Below are 25,763 nucleotides of genomic sequence, written 5' to 3' on the forward strand. Positions count from 1 at the left end.
AGTCCATAAAGTGAAAGCAAGTTTATTAAGAAAGTAAAGGAATAAAGAATGGCTACTCCATAAGCAGAGCAGTGGCATGGACTGCTCAGCTGCTTATATTTATTGTTACTTCTTGATTATATGCTAAACAAGATGTGGATTATTCATGAATTTTCTGGGAAAGGGGCGGACAATTCCAGGAACTAAGGGTTTCTTTCCTTTTTAGGCCACATAAGGTAACTTCCTGATTTGCTACGGCATTTGTAAACTGTCATGGTGCTGGTGGGAGTGTCTTTTAACAGGCTAATGCATTATAATTAGCGTATAATGAGCAGTGAGGATGACCAGAGGTCAGTTTCATCACCGTTTTCGCTTTCGTGGTTTTGGCTGGCCTCTTTACTGCATCCTTTTATCAGCAAGGTCTTTGTGACCCGTACCTTGTGCCAACCTCCTATCTCATCCTGTAACTTAGAATGCCTAACCTCCTGGGACTGCAGCCCAGCAGCTGTCAGCCTCATTTTACCCAGCCCCTATTCAAGACGGAGTCGCTCTTGTGCAAACGTCTCTGACCACGCAAGGGTCTAATTTCATATGGTTATCCAGTTTTCCCAGCACCCTTTATTAAAAAGGCTGTCTTCTCCTCATTGAATGGTCTTGACACCCTTGTTGAAAATCATTTGGCCATATACCCAAGGGTTGATATCTGGACTCTCTTATCTATTTCATTGGTCTATATACCTGTCTTTATGCCAAATACAACATTGTCTTCATTACCGTAGCTTTGTAGTAAGTTCCAAAATCAGAAAGTGTGAGATCTCCGATGCTGTTCTTCTTTTTCGAGATTGTTGTGGCTATTCAGGGTTCCCTGAAATTCCATATGAATTTTAGGGTAAGGATTTTTCTATTTCTATGAAAACCATTACTGGGATTTTGACAGGGATTACATTAAATCTATATATCGCTTTAGGTAGCTTTGACATCTTAACATGAAGTCTTCCAACCCATAAACACAGGAAGTCTTTCCATTTATTTATACTTTATTTAATTTCTTTCAGCAACATTTTGTAGTTTCCAATACACTTGACTTTTATATCCTTGGTTTATTCCTAAGTATTTTATTTTTTAATGCTATTGTAAATGGAATTGTTTCTTAATTTTTGGGGAGGGGTGTTGTACATTGTCAGTGCATAAAAATGAAGTTGAGTTAAAGCAGGTTAAAATGTTGCAAATTCCATGTATTCATTTTGCAGAGGAGAGCTGGGGACTGGATTCACAGCATGAGGGAGGAAATGGGGCAAAGGTGAGTTTAAAAGCCATGCAATTTCCTATGGCTTTGAATGTGTCTTTTTCTTGGTTGGGTGGGCTTGGTTGCTATAGATCTTTGACTTCCAAAGCTTCCCAAAAGAAGTTATTTTAGCCACTTCCTAGTTAACATTTCTGTGGGAAAATGAGGGCCTGTAGCTTTCTACACCATCTTGCTGACATTCCTCTCCACTGCCTAAGTCTTAGACCCAAAGGGTATATCCCAAGGAGATAGTATGGAGCCAGAGTGGTCAGAGCAGAGCCAAGGCTGGGAGGTAACAAGAGACAGGTTAAATAGGAAAAGGCGGGGAGTGGAGGTCTGGAAATTGGAAACCGAAGACTTAGACTTAAGTCCGTGAAATTAACAAGCAACTGTAACAATGCCTGGCAAGGCAACAAAGCCAAGCCATGCCCTGTGTGATAGCTCATGCCTGTAATCCCAGCCCTGTAGGAGGCAGAGGCAGGAGGATTGCTTGAGGCCAGGAGTTCAAGACCAGCCTGGGCAAAATAGTAAGACCCAGATTCTATAAAAAATAAAATAACTAGCCAGGCATGGTGGCACACACCTGTAGTTCCAGCTACTCTGTATGCTGAGGCAAGGATCACTTAAGCCCAGGAGTTCGAGGCTGCAGTGAGCTGAGATTGTGCCACTGCATTCAAGCCTGAGCAACAGAGCAAGACTCTGTCTCTAAAGAAAAATCACTTTTCTAAAGAAAAATCATTTTCAAGATTAGGTTATAGAGAAAAAAATATAAAAAGCCAAGGCAGAAGCCAGGCCAGGCCAATCTGAGCTTCTTCCAGTACACTGGATCGAATGTCAAAGAACCCAAAGGATATGGAGCATATGCATGGTTTCAGCTCATATCCCATTAGGGCTCCTCAACTCCCCAACCCTAAGGTCTTCAGGAACTTTTTCAGTACCTTAGGTGAATCAAAATTATGAGCCCCAGCCCAGCCTCTGCCCTCAATCTGAAGGGTGAGTGGCCCAAGCTCCCACTACTTCCCACTGAACCCAACATACAGCAAACATATCATAAATCAACCCTGACCGGCTGGGTGCAGTGGCTCACACCTGTAATCCCAGCACTGTGGGAGGCCAAGGTGGGAGAATCACTTGAGGTCAGGAGTTCGAGACCAGCCTAGGCAACAAAGCAAGACCTCATCTCTACAAAAAAAGGAAAAGAAAAAAAAATCAGCCCTGACAAGAATATGGCTCCAAGCAGGCAGTCTCTTCCCATGCATGCTGCTCTTTCCTCCTGGTGGTTTCAAAAAGTGTCTGATTATGAGCCTCATTTGGGAGGCTAGTTGAAGATATATAATGCTGGCTGGGTATGGTGGCTCACGCCTGCAATCCCAGCACTTTGGGATGCTGAGACGGGCAGATCACCTGAGGTCACGAGTTCGAGACCAGCCTGGCCAACACAGTGAAACCCTATTTCTACTAAAACTACAAAAATTAGCCAGACGTGGTGGTGGGCACCTGTAATCCCAGCGACTCAGGAAGTTGAGGCATGAGAATCACTTGAACTTGGGAAGTGGAGGTTGCAGTGAGCCAAGATTGCTCCACTGCACTCCAGCCTGGGCGGCAGAGTGAGACTCTATCTCAAAAAAAAAAAAAAAAAAAGAATACCAAATGCTGGGCCCCTCTCCTAGATAGTTTGGTTAAGAAAGTCTGTGTGGGTCCCCAGACCTCTGTATTTTCATTTAGCCCCACGGATAAGGCAAATCACCAACCACTTTTGGAAGTTCTGGGCTAATCCCCCAAGCTGAGTCACTAGCCTCTGACATTGTTTCCACCTGCCCACATGTTTGGTGAGAGTTTTTCGAGGAAGGAGAAAGTAGAACTGAAATTCAGTTCCATGCAACCTTTCCCAGAAGTCTCAAACTGGCTTCTTCTTCTTTTTTTTTTTTTGAGATGGGTCTTGCACTGTAGTTCAGATTGGAGTGCAGTGGCATAATCGCAGCCCACTGCAGCCTCAATCTCCTGAGCTCAAGCAATCCTCCCACCTCAGCCTCCTGAGTAGCTAGGACTGCAGGTGAGCTCCACCAAGCCCAGCTAATTTCATATTTTTTGTGGAGATGGGGTCTCACTATGTTGCTCAGGTTGGTCTCAAACTCCTGGGCTCAAGCAGTCCTCCTGCCTCAGCCTCCCAAAGTACTGGGATTGCAGACATATGCCACCATGCCTGACCTTCAAACTGGCAATTTAATCTGATGCAGTTTTAAGACATAAAATACATTTTTAAAAAATGAAATGCATTAGTTACCAGTACTTAAAAAACAGATTTCATAAGCCAGATACAGAAGGACAAGTATGATTCCACTTTTACCAGGATCCTAGAAGAGGCAAATGTATAGGAACAGAAAGTAGAATAGAGGTAACCAGGGGATGTGGGAGTCGGGGGCGGGGGCAAAGGAGGAGTTATTGCTTAATGAGTACAGAGGTTTTATTGACGACGATGAAAAAGTTTTGGGTATAAATAGTGGTAATGGTTACACAACACTGCAAATGCATATAATGTCACTGAACTGTACACTTATGAATGGTTAAAATGGTAAATATTATTTATAGTTTATCATGATTACAAAATACAAGTTTCACATAAAAATCTGGATTTCTGATTTCTCTTCAAAGAAAAAAAAATGAAGATCTGACACCACCGAGTCATGCTTTGTATATATCAATGATTGGTGGGAGCTGAAGCAACTGCTGCCTTTAGATAGGATGCATTGGGACCCCACCACACTCCAATGTCACTTTTACTAGCCCTGCTTCAGCATTTTTATGGCCTGGATGGTCCCCATAACCATTTCAGAGGGTGGTCCCAGACCTACCCCGTCTACCTTCAGTTACTGCTAGCCTTGTTCTCTGCTCCCAGCCCTTGTCTACTCTCCTCCAATGCACAATAGGAGGCTAGAAAGTAGACAGTCATGCTTTTCCTCCCTGGCTGTCTGAGGATAGACCACCATCATGAACGGTACATAACTATTGGCACTAGAAAGTTCATGACCAACTGACAACTTCAGAGGAAACAAATGGTCATGGATATCCTTCACCCCGGGAAGGCAACAGTTGCCTAAGACAGAAATTTGGAAAAACTAGCCAAAGTGTACAAGACCACACCAGATGTCATCTTTGTATTTGGATTCAAAACTCATTTTGATGGTGGCAAGACAACTGGCTTTGGCATGATTTATGATTCCCCAGATTATGCAAAGAAAAATGAACCCAAGGCCGGGCGCGGTGGCTCAAGCCTGTAATCCCAGCACTTTGGGAGGCCGAGACGGGCGGATCACGAGGTCAGGAGATCGAGACCATCCTGGCTAACACGGTGAAACCCCGTCTCTACTAAAAAATACAAAAAACTAGCCGGGCGAGGTGGCAGGCGCCTGTAGTCCCAGCTACTTGGGGGGCTGAGGCAGGAGAATGGCATAAACCCGGGAGGCGGAGCTTGCAGTGAGCTGAGATCCAGCCACTGCACTCCAGCCTGGGCGACAGAGTGAAACTCCGTCTCAAAAAAAAAAAAAAAAAAAAAGAAAAATGAACCCAAACATAGACTGGCAAGACATGGCCTGTATGAGAAGAAAAAGACCTCAAGAAAGCAGTGAGAGGAACGCAAGAACAGAATGAGGAAAGTCAGGGCGACTGCAAAGGCCAATGTTGGTGCTGGCAAAAAGCTGGAGTAAAGGTGCTGCAATGGTGTTATCTGTGGCCATTGTGGATTTTTCACGAGAAGATTAATAAACTAAAAACTTCCATGTGAAAAAAACAAAAACAAACAAAAAGTAGACAGTCATGTGAGCAAGCACTCTGTGTGCTGTCAGTAGCTATAACAATCAATAGAAGTGAACAAAAGGGTTTCCCTTCACCTCTGCAAACTTCCCTCAGACCTTGAAAGACCTCTGACATTATGAGATCCAAAATGACAACGCTGGACTGCAACATACCCAAGTGGCCATGACTTTGGAACAAGACTAGGCTGACCACACACTTTATGACTGTGACTCCCAAGTCAGCGTCAGAAACTCTCAGCCTCTCTGGGTGATACCATATGATCAGCCAGTCCAGCAAACACACCCTCCTCAAGGCTGGAGTCACTTTCTAGAGCCCTTCTTTATCTGCTAGAATCTGATTTCCACTGCTGAAATACTATCATTGTTCTAGACCTGGACTATCCAGCTGGTTATGTTTTTCCAACTAGTTAACCTAGGGGCCATTGCATACTGGAAAACATGGCCATCTGTAAGTATAAAATATACATCAGTTTCCAAAGACTTAATAATGAATGTAAAATAGCACATTACTAGCTTTATTATACTGACAACTTGTTGAGATAATATTTTGGATACATTGGGCTAAATAAAGTATAATCCTACATATAACTACAGTTTGAGTGTGTCCCCCAGAATCCATGTGTTAAAGACTTAATCCCCAGTGTAACAGTGTTGAGAGTTAGGGTCTTTAAGAGGTGATAATGTGGCTGGGTATGGTGGCTTATGCTTGTAAACCCAGCACTTTGGGAGGCTGAGGCGGGAGGATCGCTTGAGCCCAGAAGTTCAAGACCAGCCTGGACAACATAGCAAGACCCCATCTCTATCAAAAGTAAAAAATTAGCCAGGTGTGGTGGTGTGTGCCTATAGTCCCAGCTACTCTGGAGCCTAAGGCAGGGGATCACTTGAGCCCAGGAGGTTGGGGCTGAGGTGAGCTGTGATCATGCTACTGTACACCAAGCTGGTGACAGAGTGAGACCTTGTCTCTTAAAAGAAAAGAAAAGATATTAAGAAGTCAGGAAACAATAGATGTTGGAGAGGATGTGGAGAAATAGGAACACTTTTACACTGTTGGTGGGATTGTAAACTAGTTCAACCATTATGGAAAACAGTATGGCGATTCCTCAAGGATCTAGAACTAGATGTACCATATGACCCAGCCATCCCACTACTGGGTATATACCCAAAGGATTATAAATTACTCTACTACAAAGACACATGCACACGTATGTTTATTGCGGCACTATTCACAATAGCAAAGACTTGGAATCAACCCAAATGTCCATCTGTGACAGACTGGATTAAGAAAATGTGGCACATATACACCATGGAATACTATGCAGCCATCAAAAAGGATGAGTTTGCGTCCTTTGTAGGGACATGGATGCAGCTGGAAACCATCATTCTTAGCAAACTATCACAAGAAGAGAAAACCAAACACCGCATGTTCTCACTCATAGGTGGGAACTGAACAATGAGATCACTTGGACTCGGGAAGGGGAACATCACACACTGGGGCCTATCATGGGGAGGGGGGAGGAGGGAGGGATTGCATTGGGGAGTTATACATGATATAAACGTTATGCACATGTACCCTAGAACTTAAAGTATAATAAAAAATAAAAAAAGAAAAAAAAAAAAAAAAAAAAAAAAAAGAAAAGAAAAGAAAAAAAGAAAGGTGATAATGTGATTATTGCAGGAGTGAACTCATTATCATGAGACTGGGTTTGTTACAAAAGTCAGTTTGTCCTCTCTCATTCTCTCTGACACCCATGTGATGGCTCCTGCTGTGTTATGATGCAGCAAGAGGGCCTTCACCAGATGCAGCCCCTCAATTGTGGGGTTCCCAGCCTCTAGAACCATAAGCCAAATTAATTTCTGTTCAATGTGTATTACCCAGTCTGTGATATTCTATGATAATAGCATAAAACTAAGACAGAAAATTGATACCATGAAGTCGTCTGATGCCATAACAAATACCTGAAAATGTGGAAGTGGTTTTTGAAATGGAAAGGGGTAGAAGGTAGAAGAATTTGGAGGATCAGGAGAGAAAAGTCTGCCATGAATGGAGTATTAAGGGCAATTCTGGCGAGGGCTCAGATGAAGAAAGAACTTTAAGAAGAGCCTAAAGCTTCTCAGGGATTACAGAAGTGGTCCTAATCAGAATATTGGTAGAAATATAGACAGTTACAGACAGTAAAGACCATTCTGATGAGGTGTCAGATGGAAATGAGGAACAAGGTATTGGAAACTGGAGTAAAAGCCATTCTTGTTATCTACCGCAAAGAACTTGGCAGGATTGTGTCAGTGTCCTAGGAATTTGTGGAAGACAGAACTTAAGAGTGATGAACTAGGATAATAATTCTGGTAAAAGAAATTTCTAAGCAAAATATTGAAGGAGCTGTATTGCTACTTTAAAGCACATGTAGTAAAACGTGAGAGGAGAGAAATGACTAAAAGATGGAATTTATAATGAAAAAGAAAGCAGAGCAGAAAGATTTGGGCAATCTGAAGGCTAGCCATGTAGACTGAAAAGGTGTCTGTAGGAGAAAAACCAAGGGTGTGGCCAAGCAATCATTTGCTAAAAAAATTAGTACAGACAGAAGGTAACCAGGCCTATACACCAAGACAATGGAAAAAAAACCCTGAAGACATTTCGGAGACTGTCTAAGCAGGCTAGGGTGTTGAGGACAAGTGCTATGATCTCAGTTTGTCACCACTTAAACTTATGTTGAAATTTGATCCCCAGGGGGGTCATGTTGGGAGGTGAGGCTTAATGGGAGGTATTTGGATCATGCGGGAGGATCCCCCATGGGCTGATCTCATGGAAGCAGGTTCTCACTCTCATAAGACGAGATTAGTTCCTGCAGAAATGGATGAGTTTCCATGATAGTGGGTTGTTTTAAAGCCAAGAGATCCTTTGGGTTTTGCCTCTTTGCATGTGTCCACTTGCCCTTTGACCTTCTTTGTCCTGTTATAATGTCGCATGAAAGCTACAACCCCCTGCAGCCTGCAGGCATGCCCTTGAATGTCCCAGCCTACAGAACAGTGAGGTAAATAAACCTTTTCTTTATAAATGACCCAGTTTCAGGTATTCTGTTATAACAACACAAAATGATCTAAGACAGACAATTTGTACCAAGGAGTGGGGTCGTCCGTAAACAAACCTAAAAATGCAGAAGCAACTTTGGAATTGGGTAATGGGCAGAGGTTGGAAGAGTTTGAAGACATAGGCTAGAAAACACCTGAATTGCTGTGAACAGGGCATTAAGGGTAATTTTGATGAGGGCTCAGAAAAAGACAAAAAGATGAGGGAATGTTTAGAACTTCTCAGAGATTAGTTAGATGGTTATGACCAAAATGCTGATAGAAACATGGACTGTAAAGGCCATTCTGATGAAGGGAAGTAGTGTTTATTTGGAAAGTAGAACAAAGGTCACCCATGTTACGCCATAGCAAAGAACTTGGCTGCATCATGTCCATGCCTTAGGGCTTTATGGAAGACCAAACTTAAAAGTGATAACCCAGGGCATCTGGTAGAAGAAATTTCTTTTTTTTTTCCTTTTTAAAGATGGGGTTTCACCATGTTGGCCAGGCTAGTCTCGAACTCCTGACCTCAGGTGATCCGCCCATCTTGGCCTCCCAAAGTACTGGGATTACAGGCATGAGCCACCGTGCCTCGCCTAGGCAGAAGAAATTTCTAAGCAGCAAAATGCTCAAGACACAGTGTGGTTACTTTGACAGCTTACACACAGCAAAGGAGTGACCTAAAGGTGAAATGAGTAAGAAGCAGAGTATTAAAATTTAGAAAATTTGCAGCCTGGCCATGTGGTAGAGAATGAAAGAACATTTTCAGAAGAGGAATCTAAGGGTGCAGCCAAGAGACCTTTTGCTAAAGAGATGAGTTCTGATAGAAGGGAGCCAGGTACTAACAGAACAATGGAAAAAAGGCCCTGAAAGTATTTCAAAGGTCTAAGGCCATTCCTCCTGTCACAGACCCAGAGGCCTAGGAGGACAGAATGGTGGGATGCCACTGCCCTGAGCCACCTCAGGATGCTTCTCCTCGCTGCTCTGGCCAGAGTAGCCATGGCCCAATAGCCCCAGGTACAGCTTGGACCACTGCTCTGGAGAGTGCCAGCTGTGGGTCTTGGTGGCATTCATGTCCACATGGTACCATTGTGCATGCATGTGGAATTCAAGAGCGGTGGGCATGGCAGCTTCTACCTGGATTTCAGATGATATATCAAAAGCCTGGAAGCAGGCCCAGCACAGTGACTCATGTGGAGGCTGAGGTGGGTGGATCACTTGAGTTCAGGAGTTCAAGAGCAGCCTGGGCAAAATGGCAAGACCTCATCTCAACAAAACAAAATAAAACAAAACAAAACAAACAAACAAACAAAATTAACCAGGTGCAGTGGTGCATGCCTATAGTCCCAGCTACTTGGGAGGCTGAGGCTGGAAGATTGATTGAGCCTCAGAGGTCAAAGTTGCAGTGAGCTGTGATTACACCACTGTACTCCAGCCTGGGTGACAGAGTGAGACCCTTTGTCAAAAAAAAAAAAAAAAAAAGGAAAAAAGAAAGCCTGGGAGCCTAGATAGAAACCTGCCACGGGGGAGAGCCACCAGACAGCCTCTACTAAGGTAACGCCAAGCAGAAATGTGAGGCCAGAGCACAGGACTCTTCTGCAAAGAGTCTTCACTAGGACAATGCCTAGTGGAGCTACAAGGGCAGGGCCACTGCAAGGACCCCAAAATGCTAGAATCACTGGTGGCATGTGACCTCAGCCTGGCTAAGCTTCAGGCATTTGATTCCAACCTGTGAGCACAGTCATGTGGGCTATGTCCAGCAAAGCCATGGGGAAAGGAATGCCTGAGGCATTGGGAACCCACTCCTGTCACCAGTGTGCCCAGGATGCAAAACATCAATCCAAAGGAGATTATTCTGGAGGTTTAAGATTTAAAGTCTGCTGGCCAGGGCTTGGTGTGGCTCATGCCTATAATCCAGGCACTCTGAGAGGCCAAGGTGGTAGCATCACTTGAGCACGGGAGTTTGAGACCACTGTGGGCAACCCGGCGAAACTCTGTCTCTCCAAAAAAAGACAAAAATTAGTTGGGTGTGGTGGCATGGCCTGTGGTCCCAGCTACTTGGGAGGCTGAGGTGTGAGGATCACTTGTGCCCAGGTGGCAGAAATTGCAGTGAGCCAAGAACTCACCATGGCAACCCAGCCTGGGTGAAAGAGCAAGACCCTCTGTTTGAATGGTAATTTTACCCAATGCCTGTGCAACCATTGTATATTAGAAGTAAAGAACTTGTTTTAGAGTTTATAAGCTCATACCTGGAAAGAATGTGCCTTGAGTTTCAGATGCAATTTTGGACTTTGGACTTTTGAGTTGATGCTGAAACAAGTGTATTAGTCCATTCTCACATTGCTATGAATAAATACTGGAGACTGGGTAATTGATAAAGAAAAGAGGTTTAATTTGCTTCCAGTTTTGCAGGCTGTATAGGAAGCATGATGCTGGCATCTGCTCGGGTTCTGGGAGGCCTCAGGAAACTTACAATCATGGCAGAAGGCAAAGGGGAAGCATACACATCACCTGGACAGAGTAGGAGCAAGAGAGAGAGAGAGAGAGAGGGAGGAAGTCCTGCACTCTTTAAACAACCATATCTCATAAGAACTCACAATCACGAGAGTAGCACCAAGGAGACAGTGCTAAATCATTCAGGAGAACTTTACTCCCATGAGCCAATCACCTCCCACAAGGTCCCACCTCCAATATTGGGGACTGCAATTCAACATGAGATTTGGTGGGGACACAGACCCAAATCATATCAACAAGTTAAGACTCTTGGGACTATTGAGATTGAATGACTATATTTTGTATGTGAAAGGACATGAGTTTTGGGGGGTTAACAACAGAATACTATGGTTTGGATATGATTTGAGTCTATACCCATGAAAAGTCATGTTGAAATTTGATTCTCAATAGAGCAGTGTTGGGAGGTAGTGTCTGGTAGGAAGTGTTTGGGTCATGTGGGCAGATCTCTCATGAATGGCTTGGTACTGATCTCACAGTACTGAGTTGTCACTCTCATGAAACTGGATTGTTCTCAAGGGAATGGATTAGTTCCTAAGAGAGTAGGTTGTTATAAAGCTAGGATGTCCCTAGGTTATACCTCTTCACACGCATCCACTTCCCCTTTGACCTTCTCTGCATGTTAGGACACAGCAGAGAAGCCCTCGCCAGAAGCCAGGGCCATGCCCTTGAACTTTTCATTTTGCAGAACCATGAGCTGAATAAATCTCTTTTCTTAATTACTCAGTCTCAGGCATTATTATAGCAACACAAAATCGACTAAGACAGCAAGGTTTCCAGTCAGTCACCATGGGACTTCAGCATTCACTGTCCAGAGCTGCCTCGGAACTCTGCTCCCTGCATTCTGGCACAGCATTCCTTGGCTACCCCAGCCATGGCTCAAGTGGTCCCAGGTGTGGCTTGATCTGCTTCTCTAGAAAGTATAAACTATAAACTTTGGCGGTATCCACATGGTGCTAATCTGCAGGCGCTTATCATGTAAGAGCTATGGGGCCATGGTGGCTTCCACCTAGATTTCAGAGAATGTCATGAACAGCTTAGGGGCTCAGGCAGAGACTTGTTTTAGGGGCACAGCCACTGCAGAGAGCCCCCACAAGGGTCATGCCTAGTGGAGCCATGAAGTGTGGCTATCACCAAGACCCCAGAATTGTAGAGCTACCAGTGTGCAACACTGGACTGGGAGAGTTGCAGGCATGAGACTCCAACTGTGAGAGCTGCTGGGTGGACTGAGCCCAGCAAAGCTGTTAGGGCAGGGCTGCGTGAGGTCTTGGGGGCCCAGTCTCTTCCCCAGTGTGCCCTTCTTTGACATAAAGTCAAAGAAGACTATTCTCTAGCTTTAAGGCTTAATGTTGTTTTCCCTGTTGAGTTTTGGATTTACTTGGGACTAGTTGCCCTTTTCTTCTTGCCTATTTCTCCTTTTTGGTATGTGTGAATGTTTATCCTATCCCTGTCCCATCATTGTATTTTGGAAGCATATAACTTGTTAGTTTTGGGGAGGTGTTTTTGAAACAGGGTCTCTCTCTCTGTCACCCAGGCTGGAGTGCAGTGGCACGTTCACGGTTCACCATAGTCTTGACCTCCTGGGCTCAAGCGATCCTTGTACCTCAGCCTCCCGTATAGCTAAGATGCAGGCATGTGCAACCATGCACAGCTTCTGTTTTTAAAAAATGTTGTCCAGGCTGGTTCTTGTTAATTTCAGAGGTGGAGAGGAATTTGTCTCATTATGAACTGCGCCTTGAGTCTCCCTCATATGTGATTTAGGTGAGACTCTAGAATTTGGGCATTTGAGTTGATTCTGAAACAAAATAAGACTTTCAGGGCTATTTGGATAGAATGAATGTGTTTTGTCCATGAGAAGGACATAAAATTCTGGGGGCCAAGGAGAGAATACTACGGTTTGAATGTGTCCCTTAAAGTTCATGTGTTGGGGGGCCAGGTGCGGCAGCTCACGCCTGTAATCCATGCACTTTGGGAGGCTGAGGCGGGGGGATCACTTGAGGTCAGGAGTTTAAGACCATCCTGGCCAACATGGTGAAACCCTATCTCTCCTAAAAATACAAAAATTATCTGGGCATGGTGACAGGTGCCTGTAATCCCAGCTACTCTGGAGGCTGAAGCAGAGTTGCTTGAATCCGGGAAGCGGAGGTTGCTGTGAGCCAAGATCCTGTCTGTGAACTCCAGCCTGGGTGGATAGAATGAGGCTCTATCTCAAAACAAAAACAATAACAACAGTAAAAGTTCATGTGTTGGAAACCTAATTCCCAATGTAACGCTACTGAGACAGGAAACCTTCAAGAGGTGATTAGGTCATGAAGGCTCTACCGTCATGAATAGATCAGTGTCATTAGAACGAGGGTGGGTTTGTTATAAAAGTCAGTTTGGCCCTCTGTTGTACTCTTTCTTAAACACGAGATGCCATCCACCATGTTATGACGCAGCAAGAAGGCCATCACCAGATGCTGGTCACTTGGCCTTGGACTGCCCAGCCTCTCAAACTGTAAGCTAAATAAATTTCTGGTCATTACAAATTACCCAGTCTGTGGTATTCTGTGACAGCAGCATAAAACAAACTAAGGCATTTACTGACCAATTTCACCTTTTCTTTTTACTTAAAACAAATTTACATCTTTAATGGGCTACTAGAAAATTTAGTTACATGTGACTTGCATTTGTGGTCTGCGTTATATTTCTATTGGACAGTGCTATTTTAGACAGACAGCTGTGGTTTCTATAGAACTGGTTCTGTAAAGTGGCTGTACTCACTTCTAAAAGTAAACTGATTCTCTCCTATTCTATTTCTAGATTGCACTGTGCTATGAGCTACCCAAAGGTCCTGGCGAAGTCCCCTCACAACCTCCATCCTATAGGACTCACCTGGGTTAGGACTGACCTCGACTATCTTTTTCAGATCTACATCTATCTCATCCAATACCACCAAGGAAACAAGGTTTTCTTTTGACCCTTGCACAATAACAATGTGTGCATATCACTTAAAACCCCACACAGCTCATTTCCCCTTGAAACAATGCTACAAGTGTTGCTAAAAATTCCAGGCTGTTACCAACTGGGGGCAACTGGTCAGAGCATACCAAGAAAAGGGAAGGGCCTCAGTTATATTCTCCAGGTTCATCTTCCCTCTCTCACCCCAGCTCTGGATTCACTGGTTTCTTCCTGCTAGAGACGCCACCCTCACCTTCTTGACAATACAATGGCTGTGCTAGGTTAGAAGAGGCAGAATCAGCCCTCTAGCAGCAACTTCAAAAAAGAAGGCAAGTGCTAAGCCCTCACGCTCTACACAAAACTGCTGGAAACCATCACCAATAACCCTGGAGACACGGGAAAAAATTAAATCCTCAGAATCTGCCTTTTCTTTTTTTTTTTCCACATATATGCTTGATCCACAGAAATACTGACCTACTGAGAGTGGCTTTGAAGGTGGAACTAGGTTTAAATTTCTCTTTTACTACTCAGTAGCTATAGGACTCTGGATAAAGTTGCAAGATTTATCTGGATCTCAGTTCCCTCTCCTGCAACAATGGGGACAATTTCACCTGCCTCACAGAGTTGTTGAAAGGATTAAGTTCAATAATGGATGAAAAAGTACCTTGCATAATAGTAGGTGTTTAATAGATATTAGCTTCCTCTACCTTCTTCACCCTTTCCCATAGCAATTAGGTAAAGAAAATGCTACAAACCCCAAGGAGAACTGAAAATAAATCCTCTATGCTATGATCTGCTTAGTTGTGTGTTTGTTTGCTTTTTAATATAATCTGAATCTTGGCTCCTGGTACAATTTTTTAAAACCTGGTATAGTATCTCTTCGAAGGCAAGGATTATCTTTGCAGCCCTACCACACTGTCTTGCAAAAGCTAGATAAATACTTGTCGCAAGGAAGAATGTTGGATTTTATGCAAGCAGAAGGTAGTGCTCCTGTGGAGTATGTAAGAAGCATTTGAAGAGAGAGGTCAGAATTACCGGAGTATAAAGGTTATGGTGATCTGTGTGGTCAGGGTCAAAGTGAGGTGACTACCTTCCTGGTAGTAAAGATGAACAGAGGGAAATTTGCCTTTAGATAAGTTTTGTAAAGTTTCTGTTTGAAATGAAAAATTTCCAAATGAAAGGTTACATTTTCTAAATGAAATTAATAGATAGGAGAAAATAGTCCAATGAGAAGAACTGGGATTTGTCAGGCCTCTGAGCCCAAGCTAAACCATCATATCCCCTGTGACCTGCATGTATACATCCAGATCGTCAGAAGCAACTGAAGATCCACAAAAGTGAAAATAGCCTTAACTGATGACATTCCGCTATTGTAATTTGTTTCTGCCCCACCCTAACTGATCAACGTACTTTGTAATCTCCCCCACCCTTAAGAAGGTTCTTTGTAATTCTCCCCACCCTTGAGAATGTACTTTGTGAGATCCACCCTCTGCCTGCAAACCATTGCTCCTAACTCCACCGCCTATCCTATAAGAACTAATGATAATCCACCACCCTTTGCTGGCTCCTTTTTCGAACTCAGCTCGCCTGCACCCTGGTGAAATAAACAGCTTGTTGCTCACACAAAGCCTGTTCAGTGGTCTCTTCACACGGACGCGTGAAACATTTGGTGCCAAAGACCCAGGTCAGAGGGACTCCGTCAGGAGACCAGTTCCCTGTCCTCACCCTCACTCCGTGAAGAGATCCACCTACAACCTCGGGTCCTCAGACCAACCAGCCCAAGGAGCACCTCAGGAATTTCAAATCGGGTAAGCGGTCTTTTCACTCTCTTCTCCAGCCTCTCTGGCTACCCTTCAATCTCCCTGTCCTTCCAATTCTAGTTCTTTTTCCTCTCTAGTAGAGACCAAGGAGACACATTTTATCTGTGGACCCAAAACTCCAGCGCCGGTCACGGACTTGGGAAGACAGCCTTCCCTTGGTGTTTAATCATTGTGGGGATGCCTGCCTGATTATTCACCCACACTTCATTGGTGTCTGACCACCGCAGGGACGCCTGCCTTGGTTATTCACCCACATTCCCTTGGTAGCAAGTCAATTGCGGGGACGCCTGCTTTGGCTGCTCACCCACATTACAGTCCAGGGCTGCTCCCACCCCCTTCTCCGTGTCTCTACCCTTCTCTTTAAGCTTGCCTCCTTCACTATGGGCAACCTTCCACCTTCCATTCTTCCTTCTTCTCCCTTAGCCTGTGTACTCAAGAACTTAAAACCTCTTCAACTCACCTCTGACCTAAAACTTAAGCACCTTATTTTCTTCTGCAACACCACTCGGCCTCAATACAAACTCGACAGTAGTTCCAAGTGACCAGAGAATGGCACTTTCGATTTGTCTGTCCTACAAGATCTGGATGATTTTTGTCGAAAAAATGGGCAAATGGTCTGACGTGCCTGATGTCCAGGCATTCTTTTACACATTGGTCCCTCCCTAGTCTCTGCTCATAATGTGACTTGTCCCAAATCTTTCTTCTTTCTCTCCTGTCTGTTCCTTCAGTCTCCACCCCAAGCTCTGAGTTCTTTGAATCTTTCTTTTCTACAGATTCATCTGACCTCTCCCCTTCTCCCCAGGCTGCTCCTCGCCAGGCCGAGCCAGGTCCCAATTCTTCCTCAGCCTCTGCTCCCCGACCCTATAATCTTCTATCACCTCCTCTCCTCACACCCAGTCTGGCTTATAGTTTCGTTCCGCGACTAGCCCTCCCCCACCTGCCCAACTATTTCCTCTTAAAGAGGTGGCTGGAGCTAAAGGCATAGTCAGGGTACATGTGCCTTTTTCTCTATCAGATCTCTCCCAAATCAGTCAGCATTTAGGCTCTTTCTCATCAGACCCCACTAAATATATACAGGAATTCCGATATCTAACTCTGTCCTACAATTTAACCTGGAGTGACTTAAATGTAATCCTCACTGCTACCCTCTCCCCAGATGAAAGGAAAGAGTTTTTTCTCTAGCCTAGTCTCACGCTGATAACCGCTGGCTTCATGAACCAGATCTCCAGGAGGGCATTAGAGCAGTTCCTCGAGAAGATCCCCAATGGAACTTTCAGGCAGATTCCCCAGGTATAGCTAGGCGAGATTACATGGTTTCCTGCCTATTTGAAGGGCTTAAAAAGGCAGCTTACAAAGCTGTTAATTATGACAAACTTAAAGAAACTACACAAGGTAAAGACGAAAACCCAGCCCCGTTCATGGCCTGCTTAGCAGCAACCCTTAGACGCTTTACTGCCCTCGACTCAGAGGGGCCAGAAGGCCGCCTTATTCTTAATATGTATTTTATCACCAAGTCAGCTCCTGACATTAGAAAAAAGCTTCAAAAATTGGAATCTGGCCCTCAAACCCCACAACAGGAATTAATCAACCTCGCCCTCAAGGTGTACAATAATAGAGAGGAGGTAGCCAGACAGCAACGCATTTCTGAGTTACAGCTACTTGCCTCCGCTGTAAGACAACCCACAACCACATCTCCAGCATACAAGAACTTCAGAACATCCAAGCCACAGCTCCCAGGGGCTCCTTCAAAACATCCTCGTGGACCTTGCTTCAAATGCCAGAAGTCTGGCCACTGGGCCTCAGAATGCTCTCAGCTCTGGATTCCTCCTAAGCCACGGCCTGTCTGTGCAGGCCCCCACTGGAGGTCAGACTGTCTGACTCACATCACCGCTGCTCCTAAAGCCCCTGGAACCCAAACCCAACGTTCTTTGGCCGACTCGTTCCCAGATTTACTCGGCTTAGCAGCTGAAGACTGACGCTGCCCAATCACCTCAGAAGGCCCCTGGACCATCACAGACACTGAGCTTCAGGTAACTCTTACAGTGGAGGGTAAGTCCGTCCCCTTCTTAATCAATACCAAGCCTACCAACTCCACATTACCTTCTTTTCAAGGGCCTGTTTCCTTTGCCTCCGTAACTGTTGTGGGTATTGACGGCCAGGCTTCTAAACCTCTTAAAACTCCCCAACTCTGGTGCCAACTTGGACAACATTCTTTTATGCACTCCTTTTTAGTTATCCCCACCTGCCCAGCTCCCTTACTAGGTCAAGGCATTTTAACTAAATTATCTGCTTCCCTGACTATTCCTAGGCTACACCACACCTCATTCCCGCCCTTTTCCCCAGTTCAAAGCCTCCTTCGCGTCCTCCTCTTGGATCCCTCCACCTTAACCCACGAAGTGTGGGATACCTCTACTCTCTCCCTGGCAACCAATCACACGCCCATTACTATCCCATTAAAACCTAATCACTTTTACCCCACTCAATGCCAGTGTCCCATCCCACAGCATGCTTTAAAAGGATTAAAGCCTGTTATCACTCGCTTGTACCAGCATGGCCTTTTAAAGTCTATAAACTCTCCTTAAAATTTCCCCATTTTACCTGTCCAAAAACTGGACAAGCCTTACAGGTTTGTTCAGGATCTGTGCCTTATCAACCAAACTGTCTGGGCTATCCACTCTGTATAGCCCAAAGTCAAATACTCTCAAATATGCCAAAGCCATATACTCTCCTATGCTCACTGCCTCCCTCCACAACACCTCCATAACCCATTAATCTGTTCTGGATGTCAAACATGCTTCCTTTACTATTCCTTTGCACCCTTCATCCCAGCCTCTCTTCGCTTTCACTTGGACTGACCCTGACACCCATCAGCCTCAGTAACTTACCTGGTCTGTACTGCCGCAAGGCTTCAGAGACAGCCCCCATTACTTCAGTCAAGCCCAAATTTCTTCCTCATCCATTACCTATCTCGGCATAATTCTTCATGAAAACAATGTGCTCTTCCTGCTGATCGTGTCTGGCTAATCTCCCAAACCCCAACACCTTCTACAAAACAACAACTTCTTTGCTTCCTAGGCATGGTTTTGTACTTCTGCCTTTGGATACCTAGTTTTACCATCCTGATTAAACCATTATATAAACTCACAAAAGCAAATCTATCTGACCCCATAGATCCTAAATCCTTTCGCCACTGCTCTTTCTGTTCCTTAAAAACAGCCCTAGAAGCTGCCCCCACACTAGCTCTCCCTAACTTATCCCAACCCTTTTCATTACACACAGCCAAAGTACAGGGCTGTGTGGTCAAAATTCTTACACAAGAGCAGGATTGCGCCCTGTAGCCTTTTTGTCCAAACAACTCGACCTTACTGTTTTAGGCTGGCCATCGTGTCTCAGTGCGGCTGCCACTGCCACCACCATAATACTTTTAGACGCCCTCAAAATCACAAATTATGCTCAACTCACTCTCTACAGTTCTCATAACTTCCAAAATCTATTTTCTTCCTCACACCTAACACATATACTTTCTGCCCCACTCCACTACCTCTCAGCAAGCCGCACTCATTGACTCAACTCAGACCCTCACTCTTGCAAAAGGACTATGCATTAGTATTTATACTGACTCTAAATATGCCTTCCATATCATGCACCACCATGCTGTTATATAGGCTGAAAGAGGTTTCCTCACTACGCAAGGGCCCTCCATCATTAATGCCTCTTTAAAAAAAACTCTTATCGAGGCTGCTTTACTTCCAAAGGAAGCTGGAGTCATACACTGCAAGAGCCACCAAAAGGCATCAGATCCCATGGCTCAGGGCAACACTTATGCTTATAAGGTAGCTAAAGAAGCAGCTAGCATTCCAACTTCTGTCGTGCACAGCCAGTTTTTCTCCTTCTCAGGGATCACTCCACCTACTCTCACACTGAAACTTCCACCTATCCATCTCTTCCCATACAAGGCAAATGGTTCTTGGACCAAGGAAAATATCTCCTTCCAGTCTCACAGGCCCATTCTATTCTATCGTCATTTGCATAACCTCTTCCATGTAGATTCCCGCCTCTTAGAACCTCTCATTTCCTTTCCATTGTGGAAATCTATCCTCAAGGAAATCACTTCTCAGTGTTCCATCTGCTATGCTACGACTCCTCAGGGATTGTTCAGGCCCCCACCCTTCCCTACACATCAAGCTTGGGGATTTGCCCCCGCCCAGGACTGGCAAATTGACTTTACTCACATGCCCTGAGTCAGGAAACTAAAATACCTCCCTCTTGGTCTGGGTAGACACTTTCACTAGATGGGTAGAGGCCTTTCCCACAGGGTCTGAGAAGGCCACTGAAGTCATTTATTCTCTTTTGTCAGACATAATTCCTAGGTTTGGACTTCCCACCTCTATACAGTCTGATAATGGACTGGCCTTTACTAGTCAAATCACCCAAGCAGTTTCTCAGGCTGTTGGTATTCAGTGAAACGTTCATACCCCTTACCGTCTCAATCTTCAGGAAAGGTAGAACGCACTAATGGTCTTTTAAAAACACACCTCACCAAGCTCAGCCTCAAACTTAAAGAGGACTCTGTCTTGAATAGAGCCCCAAAACTCGCCAAACAAACAAGTAATTATGCTAACCCCCCTTGGACCCTCTTGGACAACTCTCTAATTAGATGTCCTAGGTCTTCCCAATTCTTAGTCCTTTAATACCTGTTTTTCTCCTTCTCTTATTTGTACCTTGTGTCTTCCATTTAGTTTCTCAATTCATACAAAACCATATCCAGGCCATCACCAATCATTCTATACAACCAATGTTTCTTCTAACAACTCCACAATATCACCCTTTACCCCATAACCTTTCTTCAGTTGAATCTCTCCCACTGTAGGTTCCCATGCCGCCCCTAATCCCACTTGAAGCAGCCCTGAGAAACATCGCTCATTATCTCTCCATACTTTCTTTTCTTATTAATATAAGAAGACAGGAATGTCAGGCCGCTGAGCCCAAGCTAAGCCATCATATCCCCTGTGACCTGCATGTATACATCCAGATCGTCTGAAGCAACTGAAGATCCACAAAAGTGAAAATAGCCTTAACTGATGACATTCTACCATTGTAATTTGTTTCTGCCCCACCCTAACTGACCAATGTACTTTGTAATCTCCCCCACCCTTAAGAAGGTTCTTTGTAATTCTTCCTACCCTTGAGAATGTACTTTGTGAGATCCATCCCTGTCCGCAAAACATTGCTCCTAACTCCACCGCCTGTCCCAAGACCTATAAGAACTAATGGTAATCCACAGACTCAGCCCACCTGCACCCAGGTGAAATAAACAGCCTGGTTGCTCATACAAAGCCTGTTTGGTGGTCTCTTCACAGGGACGTGTGAGACAGGATTACCAATCCTTTGTTAAATACACAGCCAGGACTGTACGTGCTTGGAAAGATGTGAGACTGGGAGGCAGTGGTCTGGCTGAAGGACGTTTGCTTTAAATATTCCCATAAATATATGCTTTGAGTGTTTGGAGATGGCATTCAGGTTTACAACCTGCCCAGCTTTCTGGATCATAACCACATTGAGATGCAAAGAATTTGAGCTTCTCCTTCCAATAAGAAGGAAAGAGAAAAAGATTAAGACATGAACTACCCTTTCTAGGCCTTGGAAATTCAGAGCAAGATTTCTACTCCATCCTGCTGGACTTGGCTCCAAATCCCAGGCAAGGAGTTTGGCACAAAGCACTGTTCCCACTGTCCTGGCTTCGGCTATGTATAAAACAAGGTAAAAACAGTGCCAAACACCACCAGGCATGGCTTTGCAATTCTATGCAGTAGAGGAGATACTGCACTCTAGGAAAGCTGGTTGGTCCAACTGAAAACACTGCCAAGTTCTGATGACACCAGAATAGTCTGATGCCCAGGGGCTGCTGCCAGAGAGAGAAGAGCATTCCTGAAGTTACAGGTCTAAGTTGGTGGACTGACACAGGTTCAGGAATGACACAGCAAAGGTATAGTATGTTCTAGAAGCATGCTTTCGGCTGGGGCAAGAGCAACTGTGGATGAAAGAGCAGGTCCTCCTGCTTTTGTTTCCCGCCTCTCTTACAGCATCACAATCACTGCCTGTCACACCCAGTCACTGTCACCCAGAGTCACAAACACTGTTGGACAATCAGCAAATTACAGCCTACCATACCCAATAGTTAGGTGCAATCTAACACACACCCCTGGGAACATTCACAAACTCTTCCACCTACCTGATTGCCAAAGACAGCCACCGAGCAGGCTGTTGAAACCTCATTAGCCCCAAACCAGACAGAAGCGATGCGGGAGGGCATGCCCAGGATGAAAACCTGGGCCACGGAGCAGATGACCTGGCCCACCACAGTGACTGGAAAGAGGTGTGGCTTCAGGCTGCCCAGCTTCACCCAGGCCCCCAGGCAGTTGAGAGCCGAACCGGTGAGGGCAATGGTACGGAGGCCGAACTTCTCCAGCAGCCAAGCCACCGGCAGGAGAAGAGGGATGTAGGTCAGCATGTAGCACATGGACAGCCAGTCGATGGCAAAGGCACTGACACCGTAGAAGTGCATGAAAATGTTATTGATGGAGCCGTACTGGATCCACTGAAAGGCATTGCACATGGAGTAGCAGCTAAACACCAGGACCACGGCCCAACGGCGCTTGCTCACCTTGATCACGCTGAGGTCCTCAGGGCCCGAGCTACTGGGGTGAGCCAAGCCACTGGGTTGGGCTAAGACACTGGGGTGGGCGGAACTGCTGGGGTGGACAGAGACGCTGGGGTTGATGGAGACGCTGGGATGGACCGAGACGCTGGGGTCCGCTTGTAGTGCAGACTCCGGCGCAGGGGTGTCATCGCGCTCTTCCTGGTTGGGACCTTCATTCACCATGACCACAGTCTCTGGAATCCTAGAGAGGTGGTGAGGACTCCGGCAGTCTTAAGGGATAGTGGCTTCCGCTGGTCTCTTAGAGTTGAAATAGACTTGCCTATTCCAGAAGAAACAGAGACTCGAGGCTGCGTAAAAGCCTCAAGTGGGGCTTCCTATGCTCACCCCCAAGCTCCTGCTCCCAGTTTTGCTTGGGGCTGTCTGTTCCCACCCGCGGCGATCGTTGTCCCAAGGCCGGCCGCACACGCTGCAGCTGGCTCCGGACCGCTCCTGCCTTGGGTCTCCCCACAAGGCGTTCCTTGTGCAGGAAAAGTTCTCTCCTTGCGCAGCCACTTCGCCGGCAGAGTCCTCTCCGGGGCCAGCTTGGGGCCTCGCCCCTTCGGGCACACGTGACCGCCCCGCCCCCGTCCTGGCTGGTTTCCTCCCCCCCCCCCCAACCCGGTGTCTCTGGCCTTCTCGAGCCGAGCAGCGCAGTTGTTTCGCCACAGCTTGCGGGATGCATTCCTCCCCCACGCCCCGGGCGCCATGGAAACCGCCCGGTTAACCCCCACCCCTTGCACTGTCCCTCAAATTCATTTGCCACCCGCTGTCGGTGGACCCTGCAAGAATATCCGCCTTTCCGAGGTAATCCCCAAAATAGAGCGTTCCAGGTGCCTGTCCGCATGTCCTGCGCACGTGCACCAAAGCCCGGGGCCACCTAAGTGTCCTGGGGAATTCAAGAGAGATTACCCAACTTTCTTCCTCTTGGCTTAGGCTTCCAGCCCCTTGCTGAACTAAAGAGAGATTTGTAGATTCTCGGGCTCGTTGCGCTTCTGGATTAAAGGGGAGTTGCAGAAAACTCGCTTTACTCGCTTCTTTCCCTGCGGACGTGGTTTTGTCTTGGGGAGGTTACATTTGAACCTGTTATGTGGGGCTATTATTTCCTGATGGATTCTGGGCGAAGACCCTAGGGTGGCGGGGAGGGAAAGGGGAGTTTGAAGAAACTGAAGAAACTGTCCGCTGTTGTGTAATGGAACGCTTAGCACAGAGCTGGCTCCGGGTCTTGGAAGCTGTCTTTGACCTCAAGCAGCCCTAGTCTGCCACCTGCCGGTCCCAGCCCATTTCAAAGGGCAAACCCTCGACTTGTTGCACTGATCCTATTCTTGGCGAGGGATCCTGGTAAAGAGCCCAAATTCTCCCTGAGTTCAAACAGCAGCTTAGCTACAACGAGGTGTCACTGTAGATTAAGGAACTCCACCTCTCTGCACTTCAGTTTCTTCATCTGTAAATGGGAATGATGAAATAATAGTACCTACCTCACCGTGTTTTGAGACTTGAGTTAATACATGAACGCACTTAGAAAATTCCTGCCACGTAGTAAGCATTCCGTGAGTGCTGGCTATCCTAGCAAAAAGCTAACATTTATTGTACAGTGCTAAACAAATTGAATCCAGTATCTCATTTATGCATCACAAGAATTCTGTGATAAAGTTGCTATTGCTGGCCTGCATTTTATAGATAAGAAAACTGAGACTTCAAGAAGTGAAATAACTTCTTCCTGGAGGTCCCAGCTGGCAAGAAGAGCCATAATTCTCATTCAAGTCTGTAATCATTCAAGCTGTAGCCTAGCTATTCAGGCACAGCCTGTGGATAGCAGTGTGGGCACCCTGTGGGAGCTTCTTAGAAGGGCAGAATCCCCTCCAGTGTTAAGGTCTTAAAAAACAAAACAACAACAACAAAAGAACCAAGAAGGATGCCAGGCCCAACCTAGACCCACTGAATTGAAAGTGCATTTTAACAAGACGCCCAGGAGATTCATTTGTTTGCACGTTGAATTTTGAGGGCTACTGGGTATCACTGCTTCCTTTTTTTTCTTTTTCTTTGTTAAACTGTAGACCAGAAAATGAATAACTTGAAGCTCTGGGAAGTGGCTCTGCATTTTGTCTGCACATTAGAATCATATGAAGAAACTCTTAATATTCCAAGTGTTCGGGTAACACCCCCGATAGAGATCTCTGAGGGTGGACCTGAACATCTGCATGTCTCAAGCTCCACTGACCTGAACATCTGCATGTCTCAAGCTCCGCTGGTCATCCCAACGTGCAGCCAAGTTAGAACCACTGATTCCCAGGAGAGAACTAGATTCAAATGATCACTCCGTGCTTGAAGGCACCTACTTTTTGGTAGAAACTATAGAGTCTTGGATTATAATGGAATATTTGAAGAGGGAGTTCAGACTCACCTAAGAATTTCTACAGTAATTTAACATATTGTGTTGTCACTATTCCTCCTGTGTTTCCCATCATTTTCCAGGGAGCACAGAACTCTGTTCTCTTAGAAGGCCTTCTGAGACCTCTCACTGCTTCTTTTCCCTCAGTCATCATGGGCCTCTGCCAAAACTCTTCAGTATATATTCTTAACTTCATTTTACAGATAAGGAAACTGAGGCCTGGAGAGGCGGATGTGTTACTCAGCGTCCTATAGCAAAATAGCATCAGAACAAGCAGCAATAAAATAGGTGCTCTGTCCAGGTGGCCTTTCCCATGAGCTCTTCTGGGACAGCCCTTCGGCTTGGTGAGAGATTTGAAGGGGTCTAACCTGGGATTCAAGTGAGATTGGGAATTGCTTTTGTGGTGGAACAAGCTGGATCTGTTGTGGGCTCTGGGTTGGGTCTGCTTAGACTTGAAGCTCTGTTTTGTCATTCTTACCTTTGGGATCTTGAGCAAGTCACTTGACCTCTCTATTCATCAGTTTCTGAATCTATCAAATAAGGATTAAAAATACCTGCCTCCAGTCAGGCACGGTGGCTCACACTTGTAATCCCAGCACTTTGGGATGCCGAGGTGGGTGGATCACTTGAGGTCGGGAGTTCAAGACCACCCTGGCCAACATGGTGAAACCCTGTCTCTACTAAAAATACAAAAATTAACCAGGCGTGGTGGCATACGTCTGTAATCTCAGCTACTTGGGAGGCTGAGGCAGGAGAATCGCTTGAACCTACGAGGCAGAGGTTGCAGTGAGCCGAGATGGCATCACTGCATTTCAGCCTGAAAGACAGAGCGAGACTCTGTCTCAAAAACAAACAAAACAAAACAAATCTGCCTCATAGAATTGCTATGAGAATTAAACAAGCTAATATGCATAAACTGTTTTCAATAATAATAATGATACACTGAGAGCCACCAGGGTAGGGATGACTCTTGGCTGATTCCTAATGTGGGGGATGGAGTGTTGGGGTCAGCTCTATTGAGTAGATACTACATAGAGAGAAATATTCTGTATTTTTTCCATTGAAAAAACATGTATTGAGCAGCTTACTATGTAGCATATCTATCTTTATGATGTTCTATCTATCAGTACAGATAGGTATACCTTGAAGGGTAAGGAGAAATACATTTTAGGGATTGCTTCCTGAAAGGGGGATCTGGTTTCTGGTTCCTGGCTCTATTCCAACTGACACCTTAGGAAGCTTGAGGGAACGAACCTCGGGCATT

General features: G+C 45.5%; 1 protein-coding gene across 5 annotated transcripts in view; it reads right to left on the reverse strand.

Annotated features, from left to right (window-relative positions):
- The window catches only part of FLVCR2 (FLVCR heme transporter 2), a 70,905-nt gene extending 48,199 nt beyond the window's left edge, over window positions 1-22,706 (reverse strand). For 4 of the 5 annotated variants that reach the window (XR_004431493.1, XM_033187379.1, XM_033187377.1 and 1 more), the window contains exon 1: window positions 21,643-22,706. Coding sequence is in view for 4 of the 5 variants with exons in the window: in XM_033187379.1 (XP_033043270.1) it covers window positions 21,643-22,293 (651 nt within the window). In the remaining variant the exon portion in view is untranslated. The remainder of the gene's footprint in view (window positions 1-21,642) is intronic. The other variant, XM_033187380.1, reaches the window with a different exon arrangement.
- Window positions 22,707-25,763: the final 3,057 nt, after the last annotated feature.

This window comes from Trachypithecus francoisi, unplaced genomic scaffold (genome assembly GCF_009764315.1).
Source record: "Trachypithecus francoisi isolate TF-2019V2 unplaced genomic scaffold, Tfra_2.0 Lachesis_group3, whole genome shotgun sequence".
NCBI classification, from domain to species: domain Eukaryota; kingdom Metazoa; phylum Chordata; class Mammalia; order Primates; family Cercopithecidae; genus Trachypithecus; species Trachypithecus francoisi.